At 39.7% G+C, this 17,702-nt stretch overlaps 1 protein-coding gene across 2 annotated transcripts in view; it reads left to right on the top strand.

The window, feature by feature from the left end:
- The window catches only part of CACUL1 (CDK2 associated cullin domain 1), a 70,103-nt gene extending 54,841 nt beyond the window's left edge, over nt 1–15,262 (top strand). For both annotated transcript variants that reach the window (XM_052660941.1, XM_052660940.1), the window contains 3 exons: nt 1,793–1,931; nt 9,789–9,832; nt 10,261–15,262. In XM_052660941.1, the coding sequence (XP_052516901.1) occupies nt 1,793–1,931; nt 9,789–9,832; nt 10,261–10,301 (224 nt within the window). In that variant the 3' untranslated portion in view covers nt 10,302–15,262. The remainder of the gene's footprint in view (nt 1–1,792; nt 1,932–9,788; nt 9,833–10,260) is intronic.
- Nucleotides 15,263–17,702: the final 2,440 nt, after the last annotated feature.

Genomic DNA, 17,702 nt, shown 5'->3' with positions numbered 1-17,702 from the left:
TTTTATTCACCTGACAGATTAAAGTTAAAATATTTTAAAAGTTGAATTTTAAATGTAAAGGTTCCTTTCATTACAGTAGTGCTGATTTTTATATAATGGATGCATCTGAATCACCCATTTTGTTAAACTGTAGATTCCTGGGCCGTAGTCCTTGGAGATTCTGATGACATCTGTTATTTAAATGTGTTTCCATCTAGTCTTTAGAAGCTCACTAGGAATAGTTCCCATGATCCCATCTTGCTCTTCTTCATTTAATACAAACACTTTTCATTGTTTTTTTATCTTCATTTTAATGATTGCCTGGAGTTCTGTAAAATGTAAGACTGGTTTGACTTCTTGCCTTCTCTGACTTATGGGTTAGTGGTTCCCCAGGGTTTAAAGCCATTTGAACTGAGCTAGAAAAAGGGACACTGTTGAGAACATTTTGACACGAATTTGTACAAAGGGTGATTGGATCACCTTGATAGTGTTTGTGGTGCTTGGTTTTTCGTTGTTTGTTTTTCACTATCTCTAGTTTAGCCCTTCTCTTATTAGGCATTTTTTATTTTAACTTGCCAGTGATCCGACGTTGCATAGCATTAAATGTGTTTTGCTTTGATTTTCTGATGTAGAGTTGTTTTCTTAGATTACAGTTGTTAAAGTGAGCATGTTGGATTAAATACAGCATTCAAATTTTATGGGTTTTGATATATACAGCCAGCACACACACATATATGCACACGCGTGCGCATGCATGCTAAGTCCTTTCAGTCATGTTCTACTCTGTGCATCCCTATGAACTGTAGCTCACCAGGCTCCTCTGTCCATGGGATTCTCCAGGCAAAGATATTGGAGTGGGTTGCCATGCTCTCCTCCAGGGGATCTTCCTGCCCCAGGGATTGAACCCATGTCTCTTAGGCATGTGTTGGGTTCAACCCCTGCATTGGCAGTTGGGTTCTTGACCACTAGTGCCACCTGGGAAGCCTGTATGTATATATCCAAAAGGGAGAATTTGAAAGGACTAGATTAAAATAATCCAAGAGGACACAGAAGTGACAGTATTTATATTTAGTGTTCACTAAGGGGAAGAGTATCTGATTTGATGAAATGCTTTATAGTAAAGTATTAATTTATCTTTGTCATGTCTAATGCAGACATTTTCCTTAGATTTCTTTTTGTCTATTTATTTTGATGAATGAATTTTTTTCTAGAGATTATTCTCCTGATCTTTTATCTTTTCCTTAATAGTTTGATTACCAGTTAATTCTCTTTCTTTCACCATTATATATGTTTAATTTGCTATAATTTAATGTGAGTCAAAGTTGGTTTGTATTTTAAAAGTACTTACCTGTCATCTCTCCCACCTCCCTCCCCATTTTTATGGTACTTGAAAAATATGTCTGCTTATTACTTCATGTACTGTTCTATTCTTAGGCCAGTGTATTTTTTTAATTAATGTTCCACAGGGCTAAGTATTTCCACCAAATCTTTTCTTTCGAAGTCTCTCCTGCCCAGAATTCTTTGCTTATTTCCCTCGTGTTTTCTTCTACATTTAGAATTTTTGAGACGGTTCATTCAAAAATTCTCTAGGGATTTTTTGTTAAATTTGGTTAAATCAGTAAAATGTAAAATATCCTCTTTCTGTAAATTCCATTTAGAAAAGAAACTTAACCTCTTTATCAGAGGGGTTGCACTTATTTGTTCCCCACTTTAATTTTGGTTTAATTTATAATCTTGTTCTTTGGGAAGAAAACTTTTCCTTTTCTATTTAAATTATATGATTTCCTTAATGAATCTTTTTCTTCCCTCACAGAGTGGGTTCAGATGGCTCCGACTCTATTTTCTAAATTTATTCCAAACATTCTCCCTCGTGCGGTGGAGTCTGAACTGTCTGAATATGCTGCTCAAGATCAGAAGCTTCAAAGAGAACTTATACAGAATGGTTTCACGAGGCAAGTTTTCGTTTCCTTTCATGATAAAATGTATCCATTTCCTTAGGCCAGTTTGGCTTGGTAGTGGGGAGGGACTCCAGGTTCTTAGAATGGGAGACATCTACCCACCGATAGGGCCAGTGCTGAGGTGGTGAGCTCCTTGTTTGTGAAAGTGTTGAAGCTGGGTTTTGACTTTATGGGAGCTGCTCTTAAGTAGATTTTGAAGAAAGAATTTCTCATCTGGTGGGCAGTTAGTCTGGGCAGCCTCCGAAGAGCTCTTCCAACTTTGATCCTCTTATTATACTCATTTTGAATATTTGGAAAAACCTTGTCAAAATTTTATGATCACTTATAAGGTACATTTATGACTAAACTAGCAAAGGATTAGTTTTATGACTAAACTGATAAGGAGTTAGATTGTGTTTTTCACATTTCCATATTTTCCACTAAATTCTAGTCGTTTCTTCTTAAAAAGTAGGGTATCACTTATATGTGTCCACAAAATTCACCTCCCTTGATTTTGATATAAACACTTTGCAAATGTTTCTGAAAGTTGCAATTCAGTTTCTGGCTTTATCCCAGAAAATCTTTCAAAGTGTGTATTTCCAACAAAAATTACGCAAAAATTTTGTGATTCCTCATGGGAAATCACACTGTTCTGTAATCAGATCATTGGAGGGTATAGTAGAACTTTATAATTTTCATAATCCTTCCCCTCTCCTTAGCACGGTTGCATGTCTTCTCTTATTTGAATCCCTCACATTAAAGGGAGAAAGTTGTGGAGAGAAAGACACCTGGGTTCCTCCCTGAGGCGTAGTTGTGACCACATAGAGTGGTTGGGTATTGACTCATTTCTCTGGCTTGGGCAGGGGATGGCCACACTCTTTCACAGTTTCTGAGGCCACATTCAGTCTCAGAACACCAGCCTTGATCAAGATCACTGTTTCTAAGTTTCTTATTTCAGTACCAGTTAGAAAAGAAAGCAGATCCTTTGTTCTTTGTTGGCGCATGGGTTGGCAATTATTCCCTTTGTGTCCCGATGGCATCTGTATTCACGTGGTAGAGGGGCCACCGAGTAACCCACCGATCATTATCCACCTCGTGGGCAGCTGACACTGGAAGGGCTCGGTCAGCTGTCAGAAGGAAGCTATGTAGACAGGCCCACGAGCCCACCTTCTCTGTGGCAAGTGAGAGAGGAACAAAACGCCGTGGGAGAGTCTGTGTGCCAACAGCTGGCTTTTCTCCCTGATGTCCAGTGGTCTGGTGTCTTCTGACATCAACTGTAGTATTTCTAACCGTGATAGTATTTTCATACACAGAATGAGGCCATTTAATGCTATAGTAATTTTACTTACTCAGTTTTGAAGAGCTGATACAGGTTTTTTTTTTTTTTAATAAAGATATTAAAAAGCATACACCGAAAAGTTTTACTCCCGCCTGTTTCCCTGTCTGCTCTCTACTATTAGGTAACCGTTTTTTATTAGTTTCGTATGAGCCCCTCCAGCGTTTATATCATATACAGATATAAGCAAGCACAATATTCTTAGTTTTATTCCTATCTTACACATTCTGTTGTGTAGATGTAGTATAACTTATTTAACCAGTCCCCTATAGATGGCAAATTGAATCATTTCCAGTCTTTTTGCTGTTACAGAGAATGCTGCATGCATAATTTTCATACTGGTTGTCAGTATGTTTGGAGAGTAAATTCCCTTAAGTTAGATTGCTGAGTCAAGAGTAAATGCAGTGGTAATTTTGATTAATATTGCATACAGCCGTCCATAGGGGACTGCGCCAGTTTGCGCACTCACTAAGCGAAGTGCCTGTTCTTCACGTCCTTCCCTATGGAGTATGCTGTTCACACTGCCGATCTGGAAGGTGAAAAATAATTACTCAGAGTTAGTTTCATTTGTGTTTCTCTTATTATGAATGAGGCTGAGCATATTGTCCTGTGTTTGTATTTCTTTCCTGTAAACGGTTTCTGCTTTTTTGCTCATTTTTCTGTTTGATTGTTAGTCTTTTTTTCTTGGTTTCTAGGACCTCTTTCTATAGTGAAGAGATTGTTTGCCCAAAATGACAGTTTTTTTCTCAGTTTCTTTTGACTTTGCTTATGGTGGGTTTTTTGTTTGTTTGTTTGTTTTATTTGAAGTCATGTGGAAGTTTATGTAACTAACTTTATCAAGTTTTTTCTTTATGGCTTATGCATTCTGAATTATAGCTACAAGTTTTTTCTTGAAATGTTTTAAAAATTAATGCAGAATAAACTCAGTATAGCTCTTACGTTTTTTCCTAGGCTCACCATAATTTTGAATTATTTTATGCTTTTTTTCCCATGTTATATTTGAATGTTTGCTTTTAATTTTAGGGATGAGCTTGTTGATGCTTTTAACAAACAGCTCTCTGAAGGCTTTTATTTCTGTGAAGCAGTGTAGGAAGATAGCTCTTGTAGATTTCTCTGAACACCTGAATTCACCTTACAGAAGAGTGTGGAACACATCCAGAGATGTTTTCCTAATCCTAATTTTCGAGCTGGAGTAGGAGAACAGTAGTAGTGCAGGACCGTTTGGTGCGTCCTCGCTCTTAGGTAAAATCTGCTTGGGATGAGTTGAGGCACTGACTCGATAAATAATCTCAGGTAACATTGCCTTTGAACGTGAAGGACTAGCCTGGCACTGTTCTAATAAGGTCAGGATGGTCAGGTGCTTTCATTCATGTGAAATTTAAACGTAGTATTCCAAAAGATGATAAAAGTGTTTTATTTTACAAACTGAGTTGAGCTATTTCTGTTAACATATTATTCTACATTTATTCTGAAGATTAAAGGCTGCCTCATGACTTACTCTGTTGGGTGATTTGCACAGAGTAGGACCTGCCTTCAGCGGACATTCTGAACTGCTGGGCTGGCTCAGACCAGTCAGAAAGGGTGTGCACACACCATATACTTAGCAGCTGACGGCAGTGACCTATGCTTCCAGCACTTGTGTCTGGACCTTCCATACTCTGCTCCTGCCAAACTTGATGCTGCCTTTGATCATTATTTGGCTAGAATTGTTTTGAAGAAATGGTGTCCACTGATGCAAAAAATATCATATAAGCTGTCTAACAAAAATTCTGTTACTGGCAGCGTTCATATGAGCAATTGTTTTATGGTTTGTGTCTAGCCAGTCACATGATTCCTGTTCAGCTTTGCAAGCTATTTTTTCATATAAGGCTGTATCCCATTGACATGATGTAGGGTATGACAGTGCATTGCTTTAATGTGGTTGGTACAGTCTTTGAAATGTTTTAAAATGGTGAATATTGTCAAATATATTGTCTTTGTAGTTAATGGACAGATGCTTATTTGAGTCGGAGTTTATGTGAAGCATCTTTAGGTGCATAGAAATACAGTATGGACTTATTTCAAAGCTAGAAGTAACATACCAGCTAAAAGCAGTATTTTTATTTTTTTTAGCATGTTACCTGCATAGTTGAATTGCTTACTGGGGGAAGGGCAGGTTGTTGTCTGCTGTTGTCAAAGATTACATTATGGAAGATAAAGCTCACTAGGGAACTTCTAACACGCAGGCCCTCAGATGGAGCAGCCTCATTCAAACCCATCTATGGGCCTCTTTAAAGCATGTGCCAAATAGCTTTTAAAGGCAAGTAAACCATTCTTGCCGAGTGATTATTACCTGGATTTCTCGGACAAAGTAGAACCTTGTTAGGGGTATTGTTCATTTAGCTGAGACGGTCACTCCAGGATCGGGGCTTTTTCAGTAGTAGCCTGGGTCTGGTTCAGGGCAGCTGACTTAATAGTGTTATCAGATAGTGGTTTAACAGCCTCACGTACATCATACTGACATTCTTTGTGCCTCCTGTTGTTTTCATATCCGTATTTTTCTCCTGTTATTTTAACGTGTTTCATTTTTTAAAAAAATTTTGGAAGGGTGGGAATGAAGTTTGTTTATAGAAGTGTAAGTTCCAAATTCAAGATCCATCCTGTGTTTTCCTTTTTGATCAGCATTAATTTACTTGTTTCAGAGTATTTGGTGAATGCTGCTGTGATGACGTTATGTACCTCTCTTCATAGTTCTTCAGGCACTCCGTCTACCAGCGCTAATCCCTTGAATCTATTTTGTCACCTCCACTGTATTATCATAAGGGATTAGATTTAGGTCATACCTAAATGGTGTAGTGATTTTCCCTATTTTCTTCAATTTAAGCCTGAATTTGGTAATCAGGAACTCATGACCTGATTTCATTCCAGTCCCAAAGAAGGGCAATGCCAAAGAATGTTCACACTACTGTACAATTGTGTTCATTTCACATGCTACCAAAGTAACGCTCAAAATCCTTCAAGCTAGGCTTCAGCCATACATGAACTGAGAACTTCCAGATGTACAAGCTGGGTTTAGAAGAGGCAGAGGAACCAGAGATCAAATTGCCAACATGTGTTGATCATAGAGAAAGGAAGGGCTAGCCTTGTCGCTCAGCTGGTAAACAAGCCACCTGCAGTGCAGGAGACTTGGGTCCGATCCCTGGGTTGGGAAGATTCCCTGGAGGAGGGCATGGCGACCCACTCCAGTATTGCCGGGAGAATCCCCATGGACAGAGGAGCCTGAGAGTCGGACATGACTGAGCGACCACGCACAGAACAGAAAAAGCAAGGGAATTCCAGGAAAACATCTACTTCTGCTTCACTGATTACACTAAAGCCTTTGATTGTGTGGATCACAGCAAACTGGAAAATTCTTAAAAAGATGGGAATACCAGACCACCTTAACTTGTCTTCTGAGAAACCTATATGCAGGTCAAGAAGCAACAGTTAGAACCAGACATGGAACAATGGACTGGTTCAAAATTGGCAAAGGAGTACATCTAGGTTATATATTATCACTCTGCAGAGTACATCATGTGAAATGCCAGGCTGGATGAATCACAAGCTGTAATCACAATTGCTGGAAGAAATGTCAATAACCTCAAATATGCCAGTGATACCACTCTAATGGCAAAAGTGAAGAAGAACTAAAAAATTTCTTGATGAAGGTGAAAGGGGAGAGTGAAAAAGCTGGCTTAAAACTCAGCCTTCAAAAAACTAAGATCATTCCACACAGTCCTATCACTTCATGGCAAATAGAAGGGGAAAAAGTGAAAACAGTGACAGATTTTATTTTCTTAGACTCCTAAATCATGCCGACTGCAGCCGTGAAATTAAAAGATGTTTACTCCTTGGAAGGAAAGCTGTGACAAACCTGAACAGCATAATAAAAAGCAGAGACATCACTTTGCCAACAAAGATCTTTATAGTTAAACCTATGGTTTTTGCAGTAGTCATATGTGGATGTGAGAGTTGAACCATAAAGAAGGTTGAGCACCAAATAATGGATGCTTTTGAAATTGTGGTGCTGGAGAAGACTCTTGAGAGTCCCTTGGACAGCAAGGAGACCCAACCAGTCCATCTTAAAGGAAATCAGTCCTGAATATTCATTGGAAGGATTGATGCTAAAACTCCAGTACTTTGGCCACCTGATGCAAAGAGCTGACTCGTTGGAAAATACCCTGATACTGGGAAAGATTGAAGGGAAAAGGAGAAAGGGGGCAACAGAGGATGAGATGGTAATATAGCATCACCAATTCAGTGGACATAAATTTGGACAAACTTTGGGAAAGACTGAAGGACAGGGAGGCCTGCTGTGCTGCAGTCCTGCTGTGCTGGGTGTCAAAGAGTCGGACACAACTTAGTGACTGAAGAGCAACAAAGCTGTGATGATGCTACTGTAAGACTCTTGGCCGGCTTTGGCCAAACAGTGCATTAACAGTAGAGGTGTTCAAAAGCTGCGTTAGGGTGGATCTGTTTAGAGTTTGTTAGGCTGTCTAAACCTAGTTGGTGAGAGAAAAATCCTTCAGAGACCATTTGGTGTGTTCTCTTTCCTTTGGTCCTTAAGACTCCTCATCCAGCTTAGCAAGAGGTTTCTGTCCTGGTCTTGATCGTAACCAAAGAAAGTGGGAGACTTTGGTATCTGGAAGATTACACAAAAGCATGAAATAAATACTTGGGCTAGCATTTTAATCCATCTGTGGAGGCTATTTATCAGTTATGCACTATTTTGTTAATTCAGCAAATATTTTGGTTTTCTACTCTGCGCTTAGATACTGCTTCTAGATACTGGGTGAACAAGACATGCAGAGTTCTATTTTTATGGAGCTTATACTCTGCTATTGGGAGATAAATAGCAAACATGTAACCAAATTATTTCAAATAATAATGAGTGCTACACAGAAAGTGAGATGGAATATAGGATAGAGAGTACCTGACTAGGGCATGCACAAGGGGCTGTTCCCCTCACTTAGTGATGTATGTCCCTGAGGAGAATTCCAGCTAAACAGTAAGGAGATAGCCATGTGGCTAACTTGGGAGAAGAGTGTTGCAGGTATGAAAAAAGTACAGAAGTGCTAACATTTCCAAGGGACAGAAAGAAAGCCAGAGTGGCTGAAGTATAGTGAACAGAGAGAGAAAATGGGTAGAGGTAGATAAGAGCCATAACTCACAGGGCTGGGAAAATAAATTTGAATTAGAGTTGATTTTTTTTTTAACTGTCATAGAAAGCCACCGAAGGGCTTTTATTCAGAGACTTGAAACCATCTTAAACATGCTTTTAACATAAGATAGCTCTGGCTCTTGCCTGGACTAATTGCAAGATCTTGCAGTGGTATAGGGGAGAGGTGATAGTGGATTGGGATTGGCAGTTTAGCTGTGGGGTTGAGCAGTGGTTGATTTGGGGTTAGGTCTTGAGACAGAATGCTCCAGAGTGGGGCAAAGAAAGGAATCAGGGATGAGCTCGGGTTTGGGGCCTGAGTAGTTGGGCGGATGGTGGTGCAATTTACTGAGGAAGGCATGGGGGTGGAATGCATTCTGGCCATGATAAATTTGCAGAACGTGGAAGTCATCCAGGTGACAGTGGCGATGAGAAATCTGGACCTTACGAGACCCAAGTGTCAGGAGGGAACCAGAGCTGGAGATAGAAATCTGGGAGCCATTGGCATAAGGATCATATTTCAAGTCACAGGACTGGTATGACCACTCTCCCAGACTAAGGAGAACATTCGTGGAGGAGAAGAGAAAGTGGCCAAGGACAGAGCGTTGGGCAGAACTTGGAGTGTTTCAGGAGGGAGGGGGTCAACCGAGTAAATGCTGCTGAGACTGAGGAAGAAAAAGCTAGTGGACTGGTTATTATTACTCATTATTTAGGCATTTTAGTCATTTGTCTGGGCTGTCGTCTAAGAAACCGCAGAGACAAACAGAGGATTTACAAATAGCATAGAGCTCTTATTTTCCTATCTCTTAAGTGGACCTCGAACTTCGCTAGGTATTTAGGTAATACTGTAGGTATTTAAGGTGAACTGGTTACTGTATGTAAAGGTTCATGTTCTGTCTGCAAGAAGGGTATTCATTAAGATTTCTGAGATTTTTTCAAAAGCTTTAAGCAGTTTTCAATCCCATAATAGGGCTCTTAGGGGAAGATTTTGATTTATTCTATTTCATAGTTGAAATTTGCCCTGTTATATGCAATTCACCAGGAATGTTGTTAATAGAGCCTAGATTTCTCTTCAGGCAGTTTAGTCTGAACCTTAGTTTCTAGGACCCCTCTTTATAGATGATCCTTCCTTCATTTAATGGCTTCCTGTATTTAAAAGGTAGTCTCTTTTAGCTAAGACTATTCAGGTTATAAGTGACTCAGCTGCTGTTTACAAGTTTAATGTCAATTTTAAAATAGGTTGTTAACATTGAAAAACCTACTCTACTTCCATCATCAGTGATGCTGATTCATTTCTCCTCTACTTTGGTGTGTGAAGATGTCAGTCAGTTCTGTTGACTCCTCCTTTTCTTGTCCCCAGAGGTGACCAGTCCCGGAAGAGAGCTGGGGATGAGTTGACTTATAGTAAGTAATGATGCTCTTTACGCCTTTGATGGTTTTGTGATATAAAGTAGCCACTGGCTATAGTGATATCCACAGAGTTCTTGATGGTGGTCTCCAAGGGCACTGGGTATGGTCATGGTCAGACTGTTCTATAAGCCATGGCAGCTCTGAAGCCCAGTTGCTGGTGGCAGTTCTAAGGCAGTTGTCAAGAGGCTGCCAGTTCTTTCGTCTCTGCTAGAATGAGATAAGTGTCCAGACTCAGTTCTGGGTGATATGGTCCCCTTTCTCGTCATTCACAGCCACATGGTTTTGAGGTTTTTTTCCCTGATCTACTTTTGGGAGAGGGGTGAGAAGTATGTATTACATAAGCAGATTTCTGCTATTATCAGATGCTGGCTGCTGTTGATACTTCTCCCTTTTCCAATGTTTGTTTTTTTTTTTTTCCCCAGACAGCTCATCAGCCTGTGCAAGTTCCAGAGGGTACAGATAGTGAATGTATTGAATGTACTTTACTTCCTGAAAAGAGGACACTGGAGCTGCAGAGACTGTGTTCAGAGCACAGCGGGGGTCCCACAGACACTCAGGAGCCGTGTCACCAAGCTGTTCTTGGAAGAGGATGCTGGACTTCTTACTTTGGTTTGTAATTTAAAAAAAAAACAAAACAAAACTAACAAAAACAAAACAGTTGCTGCTAGACTTGGGGATGATTTTGAAATGGGACAATCTTCTAACGAGTTTATCTACAGATTCCGCGAGGAACACACATCATGAAGAGTGACCATTGCTAAGTGAGATCCGGCAGCCAAAATCAGCAGCTTCCTCCAAAAAATACAAGAGCAGAAGAATTTTTTTAAAGCACTTGTTTTGTTCATTTGTGGACTTAGCACTTTGGCATATTGGTTTCACACATCAAGATGTCTTTTGCTTTAAAATCAAGCAGATCATTACAAAATACTGTATTTTTCGCCCATAACCAAAATGACCCCCTTAAAAAAAAAAAAGAGTTGGTCTTTGTTTAGCATTAGAAAGTCTTGTTACAGGAAAATGCTAACTCTGCTTTCAATATAACTCCTCCTCTCCCCCCACCCCCATCAGTTCACAACTCTTTTCTACTCTGTGCCTTGAGCTTTGTGCACTTTGCAGCTCTGTGACCATGTTGTCAAACTCACAAATACTTCCCAAAAAAGCTGATGGTATTACAGTCTGACCCGCCAAGATGTCGGGTATGACTTCACAGCAGGACGCTGAAATCAGTGGGGAAAGGGAAACATGTTGCACACGGGTCAGATTTCCCCCTGCCTTGCAGTGGTGTTTTCTTGTTAAATGTTGGGGACCAACTCTTGTAGAACATTTCCATTCCTCTGTCATTTAACAGGCTCTCCCAGCTGCTGTAGTGTTGGCATTATGCTAGTTTAGGGTTGGGCAGTACTTTAGCACTAAAGCTCCCTTTTTAATACTGTTGAGAATTATCCAGTGGTCAAAGCTGGTTCCTATGATGCTCTAGGAAGCAGATACGGCTATTAAATCCAAACATAATCTATAGTTTGGTTTTCCTGATCAGTCTCATTTTAAATGGGTGAGATAAGTACTTTAAAAAGTCTGCAGTCTGTATCTTTTAAAAGATTATATTCAAGGGTCATAGAGAAGAAGTAGCGCTGCTGTTTTAAGGCTCCCTTCTGGCTCTGGCCAAGCTAGATTTTCTGTTTCCATACACTCACAGTGCTATTTAGTTCCTTATAAAAGACTCTGAAGCTTACCCTATTGATTTTGAAAGGCAAAGGAAAATAGATGCAACAAGGGGAAAATGTTTTTCTTATCAGTTTTGCTTAAATCTAAATCGAGCACATGCTTGACTCTCTTTGGCTTTGTTGGCTATGTCAGACCAATTTATCTCTTCAGAGGACTAGAGGCAAAAAAAGAAGACATACCAGGGATACTGACTGTCACACTTGTGATTTGCAGGTTGTTCATAGAATTATCTCTGCCAGTTCACTTGGTCCTTTTGCGGAGAGCAGGCTTGGGGTGAGTTCGAAGTGTAGTGTTAGGAGCAAGTCAAGTCATCGAATTGAAATCCTCTATTTGTAAAATTAGTATTCAGAGAACCAAAAGTTAAAGGTTGTCAGATTTATTTTTTTAAGTACTTATCAACCAGAGTTGGGTAGATTTTGAGGAGGACTTTAGCATGTGCTCCTTTAATGCCGTGAGCATTTTGGATTGTATTGATAAGCACTGAATTACTGTTAAGACTATTAACAGGCTCTCATTGTGCCCTGTACGGTTTGATTTGCCACATCAGAACATTCTAATGTCAAGGAAGAATTCTCTTTTATCATGAAGTTCAGATTTTACTTTACTCAGAGGAATGCTTGCTGCAGGCTTATAAATATAACACCTGCAACCACATCCTCTCAAGTAGTTTTAATAATAATATTTCTGAAAAGGAATGAAGTTGGAATGTTTCATTAAATGTGGATGAATTCTTCATTATCCTAGTAATGTACCCAAATGCTTTTTCTGGGAAGGAAGTATTCTTCGGCCAACAACAGAACCTTCCCTATAAAAGCATAACATTAGGATGTGAATTGGCATTAAAATCTTTGGATGCTTTTTGCATTGTTTAGTTCATGGGGGAATATTTTGTATTGTCTTCTTTTTATTATTGTGTGTGTGTTAACAAAGTGGGCAGAGTAAAGTTTGCAGAATTTAGTCTCTCTGTAAATTTTTGCACAGTGGCTGCAGCTCGCTGTGGGTGAGGGCTTAGCGGTGCAAAGCTATGATTGGAAGGCACTGGAGGAACGCCTTCTCCCAGTGCATTCAACCTGGTTCTTACTCATCTTAGCCTTTTGAGGTATACTGCAGTATGAAGAATTTATTTTAACTCAATATTGACCTTGCTCATTTGGGATTCTTAACAAAATTCTTAGTCTGCAGTGAAGAAGTAAGAAATGCCTCCATTTTGTATTGACTAACACTGTCTGCCTAAAAGTATTTCCTTCACGTGTTCACTTGTATTTTTGCCAGTACAGTATGTAGTATACTTAACACCATAGTTAAACACTGGCTTTTTATGGGGCCCAAATCATCAAAGGCAGAAAATTGTAACGCGGGTTGATCGTCTCATGAGTCAACACATGTAGTTGATTTTCCAAACGGACTAGTGTATACATGCAGCCTGAATCTGGACCCTCCAGAGAAAGCCATTTCACTCACTTTGGAATGGTGACACTTAACATCAATAGATGATTGTTGTTTGGAGAGGGTACTTATTTTAAAGTTGGCATTAAGCTTCAGTATGTGTCGTCTCATATCCTTCTCTAGTCACAGCTGCACCCTAACCTGACTGCTGTGTTTTCTGTGGGGCAGAGAGCAAAGCCTGGTCTTGTGACTCTTCATCTGCTAGTTCTCAGATAGGAGTTAGTGAAAAGAGTCTAATACCTGGGCGCATGAGTTGTGCATTATTAAATTTTGTGGAAAAGTGACTTTTTTCCCTGTCCCTTTTACGAGTTGGAGGCGGTTCCCCTCCCTTCCTTCGGGGTGCGGGATGAAAGTCAGTGTGTGAGTAGGTGAGCTTGCAGAAGAGTGGGCTGTGGTGCTAACGCTGCACGCGTGTGTCTCCCCGGTGCCACAGCCCCGTGGCGCTGCCACTCCTCTTGCTGCATGCCATGCTTTCTGTCAGGTTGCAAATTTGCACACACAAAGAATTCCTCAGGAAGAGTTTGCACATGCATCACCTCGCTATAATATTCTGTACCGGCCAAACAAGGGATTTGAAAGTTTTTCAGCACAAAAGGAGAACTTAAGAGTGATGGTCTGTGCACACGTACAAACAAAGGTAATGGTGATCTCGCAAACACAATTGGTTTCCGGAGCTAAGTGAGCAGGAGCACTTGTGTCGTAGTATTTAAAGAAGCTGTTTACTCTCCTAGGGTCACCCTTCCGATCTCGTCTTCTCATTGAGACTGGCTCTGTTTTCTTCTCTGTGTTTTTTCTTTTTTATTGCAGTTTATTATTTCCATGATTATTACATGAGGCATTACCCTTGAGCTAAAATTCAGTTGTCCAATAAGCAGCTAGTATTAGATAACATTGTTCTATGAATATACACTAACAAAACAGAACCCCTGCATTAGTTTTCCAGTCATTGTTTGGATGTTTGGTTTTTTGTTTTTTTTTTAATGGTATCTCATTGAGCTTCAGAGTATTACGTTGACTTTAATCCACTTCAGACCACTTAATGGGAGTTTAAAATTTAAGATCAGAATATGAATCCCTTGACATACACCTAGAAGAGATTTATAAGGACGTTTTTAGTTGTGATTACTCTTTTCAATAAGATTGCATAAGATGAAATTTTATGTTTATCAGAAGTTAAAACAGAGGTCATAGGTATGCATGGAGAAATGGCTTTCCCGTTATTTTCCTTACCGAGTTGAAATTTGCCCCAGTTTCTGGCCACCAGGATCTATGAAAGGACCTTTGTTCTTTTCAAGGGAAATGATTCCTCTTGTATTCCCACTGTTCATTAACTAAGTCATTGACACTTTCCCATGTCCACTGGCCAAGACCTCATTTCAAAGCTCTTTCCAGAGCCAAGTGGCACACATACCTATACTATTTCTGCTTATGTTGGTGGAGTGGCTGTGGGAGAATTAAAATGCTAATCAGAAGTAGGTACATTCTTATAGGATCATAGGGTATATTGTACCCCTGCTGATTGGAAATTATCTTCATTTCTAGTTGGATTGCATTGTTTAGAAATGCAGTGTGTTATTGGCTTATAATTCTGGGAAATTGATAGTGTGGCTTTGAGGTGAATTCTGTGGTTTGAAAAAATAAATATTTTGTATTGGTTCTCAAATGTCCTTTCAATGTTGTGACTATGTACTAAATGCAATAAGACTGTGGCTGTTGTCTTCAAAGGGTATGTCTTGTTCAACAGTTGGCAATTTCATTGCTCTCATTGGCCCTGTTTGTCAGTATTACAGCCATGCAATTCAGGAGTTGTTGTTCAGATGTGATGTTGTGGGGAGCTATGACTGGAGATAGAAATGCTTGAGAGTAAATGGGAGGCCAAATGCAGACAAAAGGCTTCTGCCACCCACCAGCATAGCCAGAGCAAGGATGAAGCAATGAAGTCTAGTTCCTGGTGGTCCTTGTTTGTCAGAAAGCATGGTGGAGCTTAGAACAGGGTGTTCTGTACATCAGCTCTTTTATGAATCCAAGATGAACAAAATGGTGGATGAAACTCTTATTGACTGGGGATTCAGAGCCACTGACTTTGGCTCTGACCTTTAACTCTTGATGGATTTTAAATCACTCCTTCTGTATTAGGGTGTGTACCGTCACTCTAAAACATTGTGGTTAATGAAATAAATTTTGTACAGATGTCCTTGGCCTTGTTATGTTGAAACCTGGTTTACTGGAACTTTGTTTTAATACAGAATATATGGTTTTGCTTATAGTACATTCATGATGCTTCCTAAATGATGATGACACTCCGTATTCTACCACGTTCATTAGCCGGCAGCATGAGTGGCCATCCTGACCTCTACACCAGTGTGAGTGTGTGTGTGTGATGATGGTGATCAGTGATGACCGAATTGGAGTTATCTCAGGAATGCAAATTGGTTAATGTTAGGAAATCAATTAATGTGACTGACCCATCTATCAACAGATTAACGTGTGATCAGATTGTCTGAAAATCCAGAATATCTACAAGGCAGATTAGTAGTCTTGTGAGTTCATCAGGGTTGCTAGAGCACAATTCATATGCAAATGTCGATTACATTTTCATGCAGCAACCACAAGCAGTAATGTCTGTAAATTTTTAAAATATTGTTAAGAAATTGAATTTATACTAGGAACAGGAAAATCATAAAGTACCTAAAAATCATGATAAAAGATACATAAGCCTTTTAATGAGAAATTGATAATTTTTAAAAAGCACCTTTGTTGACATAAATAGACAGTGGTTGGTAAGATCATCTCAGTCTCAACTCTTTCTCTGAATCTGATAGTAGATTAAAGTAATTACAACAAAAAAAAATCCCAGCTGATCTCATAAAGAAGGTGAGGTGTGAGGAGAGCTAGGATTACCAGAGTATGACCCTTACTGTGAAATACACTGAGTGCTTAAAACACTGTAGAGTTGGCACAGAGATGATAAGTAGATGAATGGACAGGAATAAAGAGCTCAGAAACTGACCCACTCATGTTCCAGAACCAAATTTTGTTAAAGGTAGTCATTGCAGATCAGTGAGGAGGAAGACAGATTATTTCTTAAATGGGGCTTCAGTAATTTTTCACAAAGGAAAAAAAGTGAATTGGACTTCAACCTTGCACCAGACAAAAAGTCAGTCCCAAGTGGATTAAAGATTTACTGGATTAAAGTTAAAACTGTAAAACTTAGAAGATGATATAGAAGAATATTTTTTATGACTTTAGGGGGAAGGGAAAAAGGTGCAAACCATCAGTTAAGAGAGAAATAATTTGGTTGCACTAATAGTTGTTTACCAGACATGCCACAGAATTAAAAAGTAAGGCCAAACTGGAACAAGATACAGATATCATGATATATACATAATTGTTAAAAAGCACCTGAATGTATATCAGTAAGAAAGCAACAACTCAGGAGAGAATTGGGCAAAAAGCACAAGTAGGCATTTCACAGAAAAAACAAAAATGGCCCATAAGCATGAAAAAATGTCCAGGCTTATCAGTAATCGGGAAACACACACTGAAACCATAAATAGCAGTTTCTAGTCCCCATATTCAGTTCAGTTCAGTCGCTCAGTCGTGTCTGACTCTTGGCGACCCCATGAGTCGCAGCACACCAGGCCTCCCTCTCCATCACCAGCTCCCGGAGTTCACTCAAACTCATGTCCATCGAGATGCCATCCAGCCATCTCATCCTCTGTCGTCCCCTTCTCCTCCTGTCCCCAATCCCTCCCAGCATCAAAGTCTTTTCCAATGAGTCAACTCTGCATGAGGTGGCCAAAGTACTGGAGTTTCAGCTTTAGCATCAGTCCTTCCAATGAACACCCAGGACTAATCTCCTTTAGAATGGACTGGTTGGATCTCCTTGCAGTCCAAGGGACTCTCAAGAGTCTTCTTCAGCACCACAAGAAGCATCAATACCTGTATTGGCAACAATTAAAAAGTCAGGAAGCGGGGGAGGGATAAATTAGAAGCTTGGGATTAGCAAATGCAAACTGCTATATATAAAACAGATAACAAGGCACTACTGTGTAGCACATGGAACTTTATTCAGTGTCCTGGGGTTAACCATAGTGGAAACCAATTATGTATGTGTGACAGTCATTTTGCTGCACAGCAGAAATTAATGCAACATTGTCAGTCAACTACAATTTTAAAAGGGGGAGATGGGTCAGAAAATACCAAAAATTGCAGAGGTTGTGACAACAGGAACTTCATCTGCTACTCTGCGTGTAAGTCAGTACTACCACTTTGGAAAATAGTATTGGCTAGTGAAGTTGAACATCAGGTATATCTTCCAGTTTTAGAGAAAATCACATCAGATGTGAATACCCAGGAACCATGTACAGGAGTGGTCACAACAGCAGTGTTTGTAGTAACCAAAAAGGAAAAGAGAGCCAGCTACCCATCTACAGGGAAATGAAGAGATGAAACGTATGTGTGTGCGTGGGATCTGTGTCGAGTCCTAAGTGCAGCATACAACTTTGTGCATCAATCTGGGTAAGTTTCAGAAACCACATTGAGTTAAAAAGAAGCAAATCGAAAGTATAGTCAGCCTGATTACGTTTATATAAAGTCATAACCAGGAAAAACAGTATATTGTATAGGGATTCATAAGTAGTAAAACTGTAGAGAGATTTATTAACATTTAAGACCATGGGGCTTCCCTGATAGC

This window comes from Budorcas taxicolor, chromosome 23 (genome assembly GCF_023091745.1).
Source record: "Budorcas taxicolor isolate Tak-1 chromosome 23, Takin1.1, whole genome shotgun sequence".
Lineage (NCBI taxonomy): Eukaryota > Metazoa > Chordata > Mammalia > Artiodactyla > Bovidae > Budorcas > Budorcas taxicolor.
Note: the sequence above shows the minus strand (reverse complement) of the source record. Positions and strands in the feature narration are given on the sequence as shown.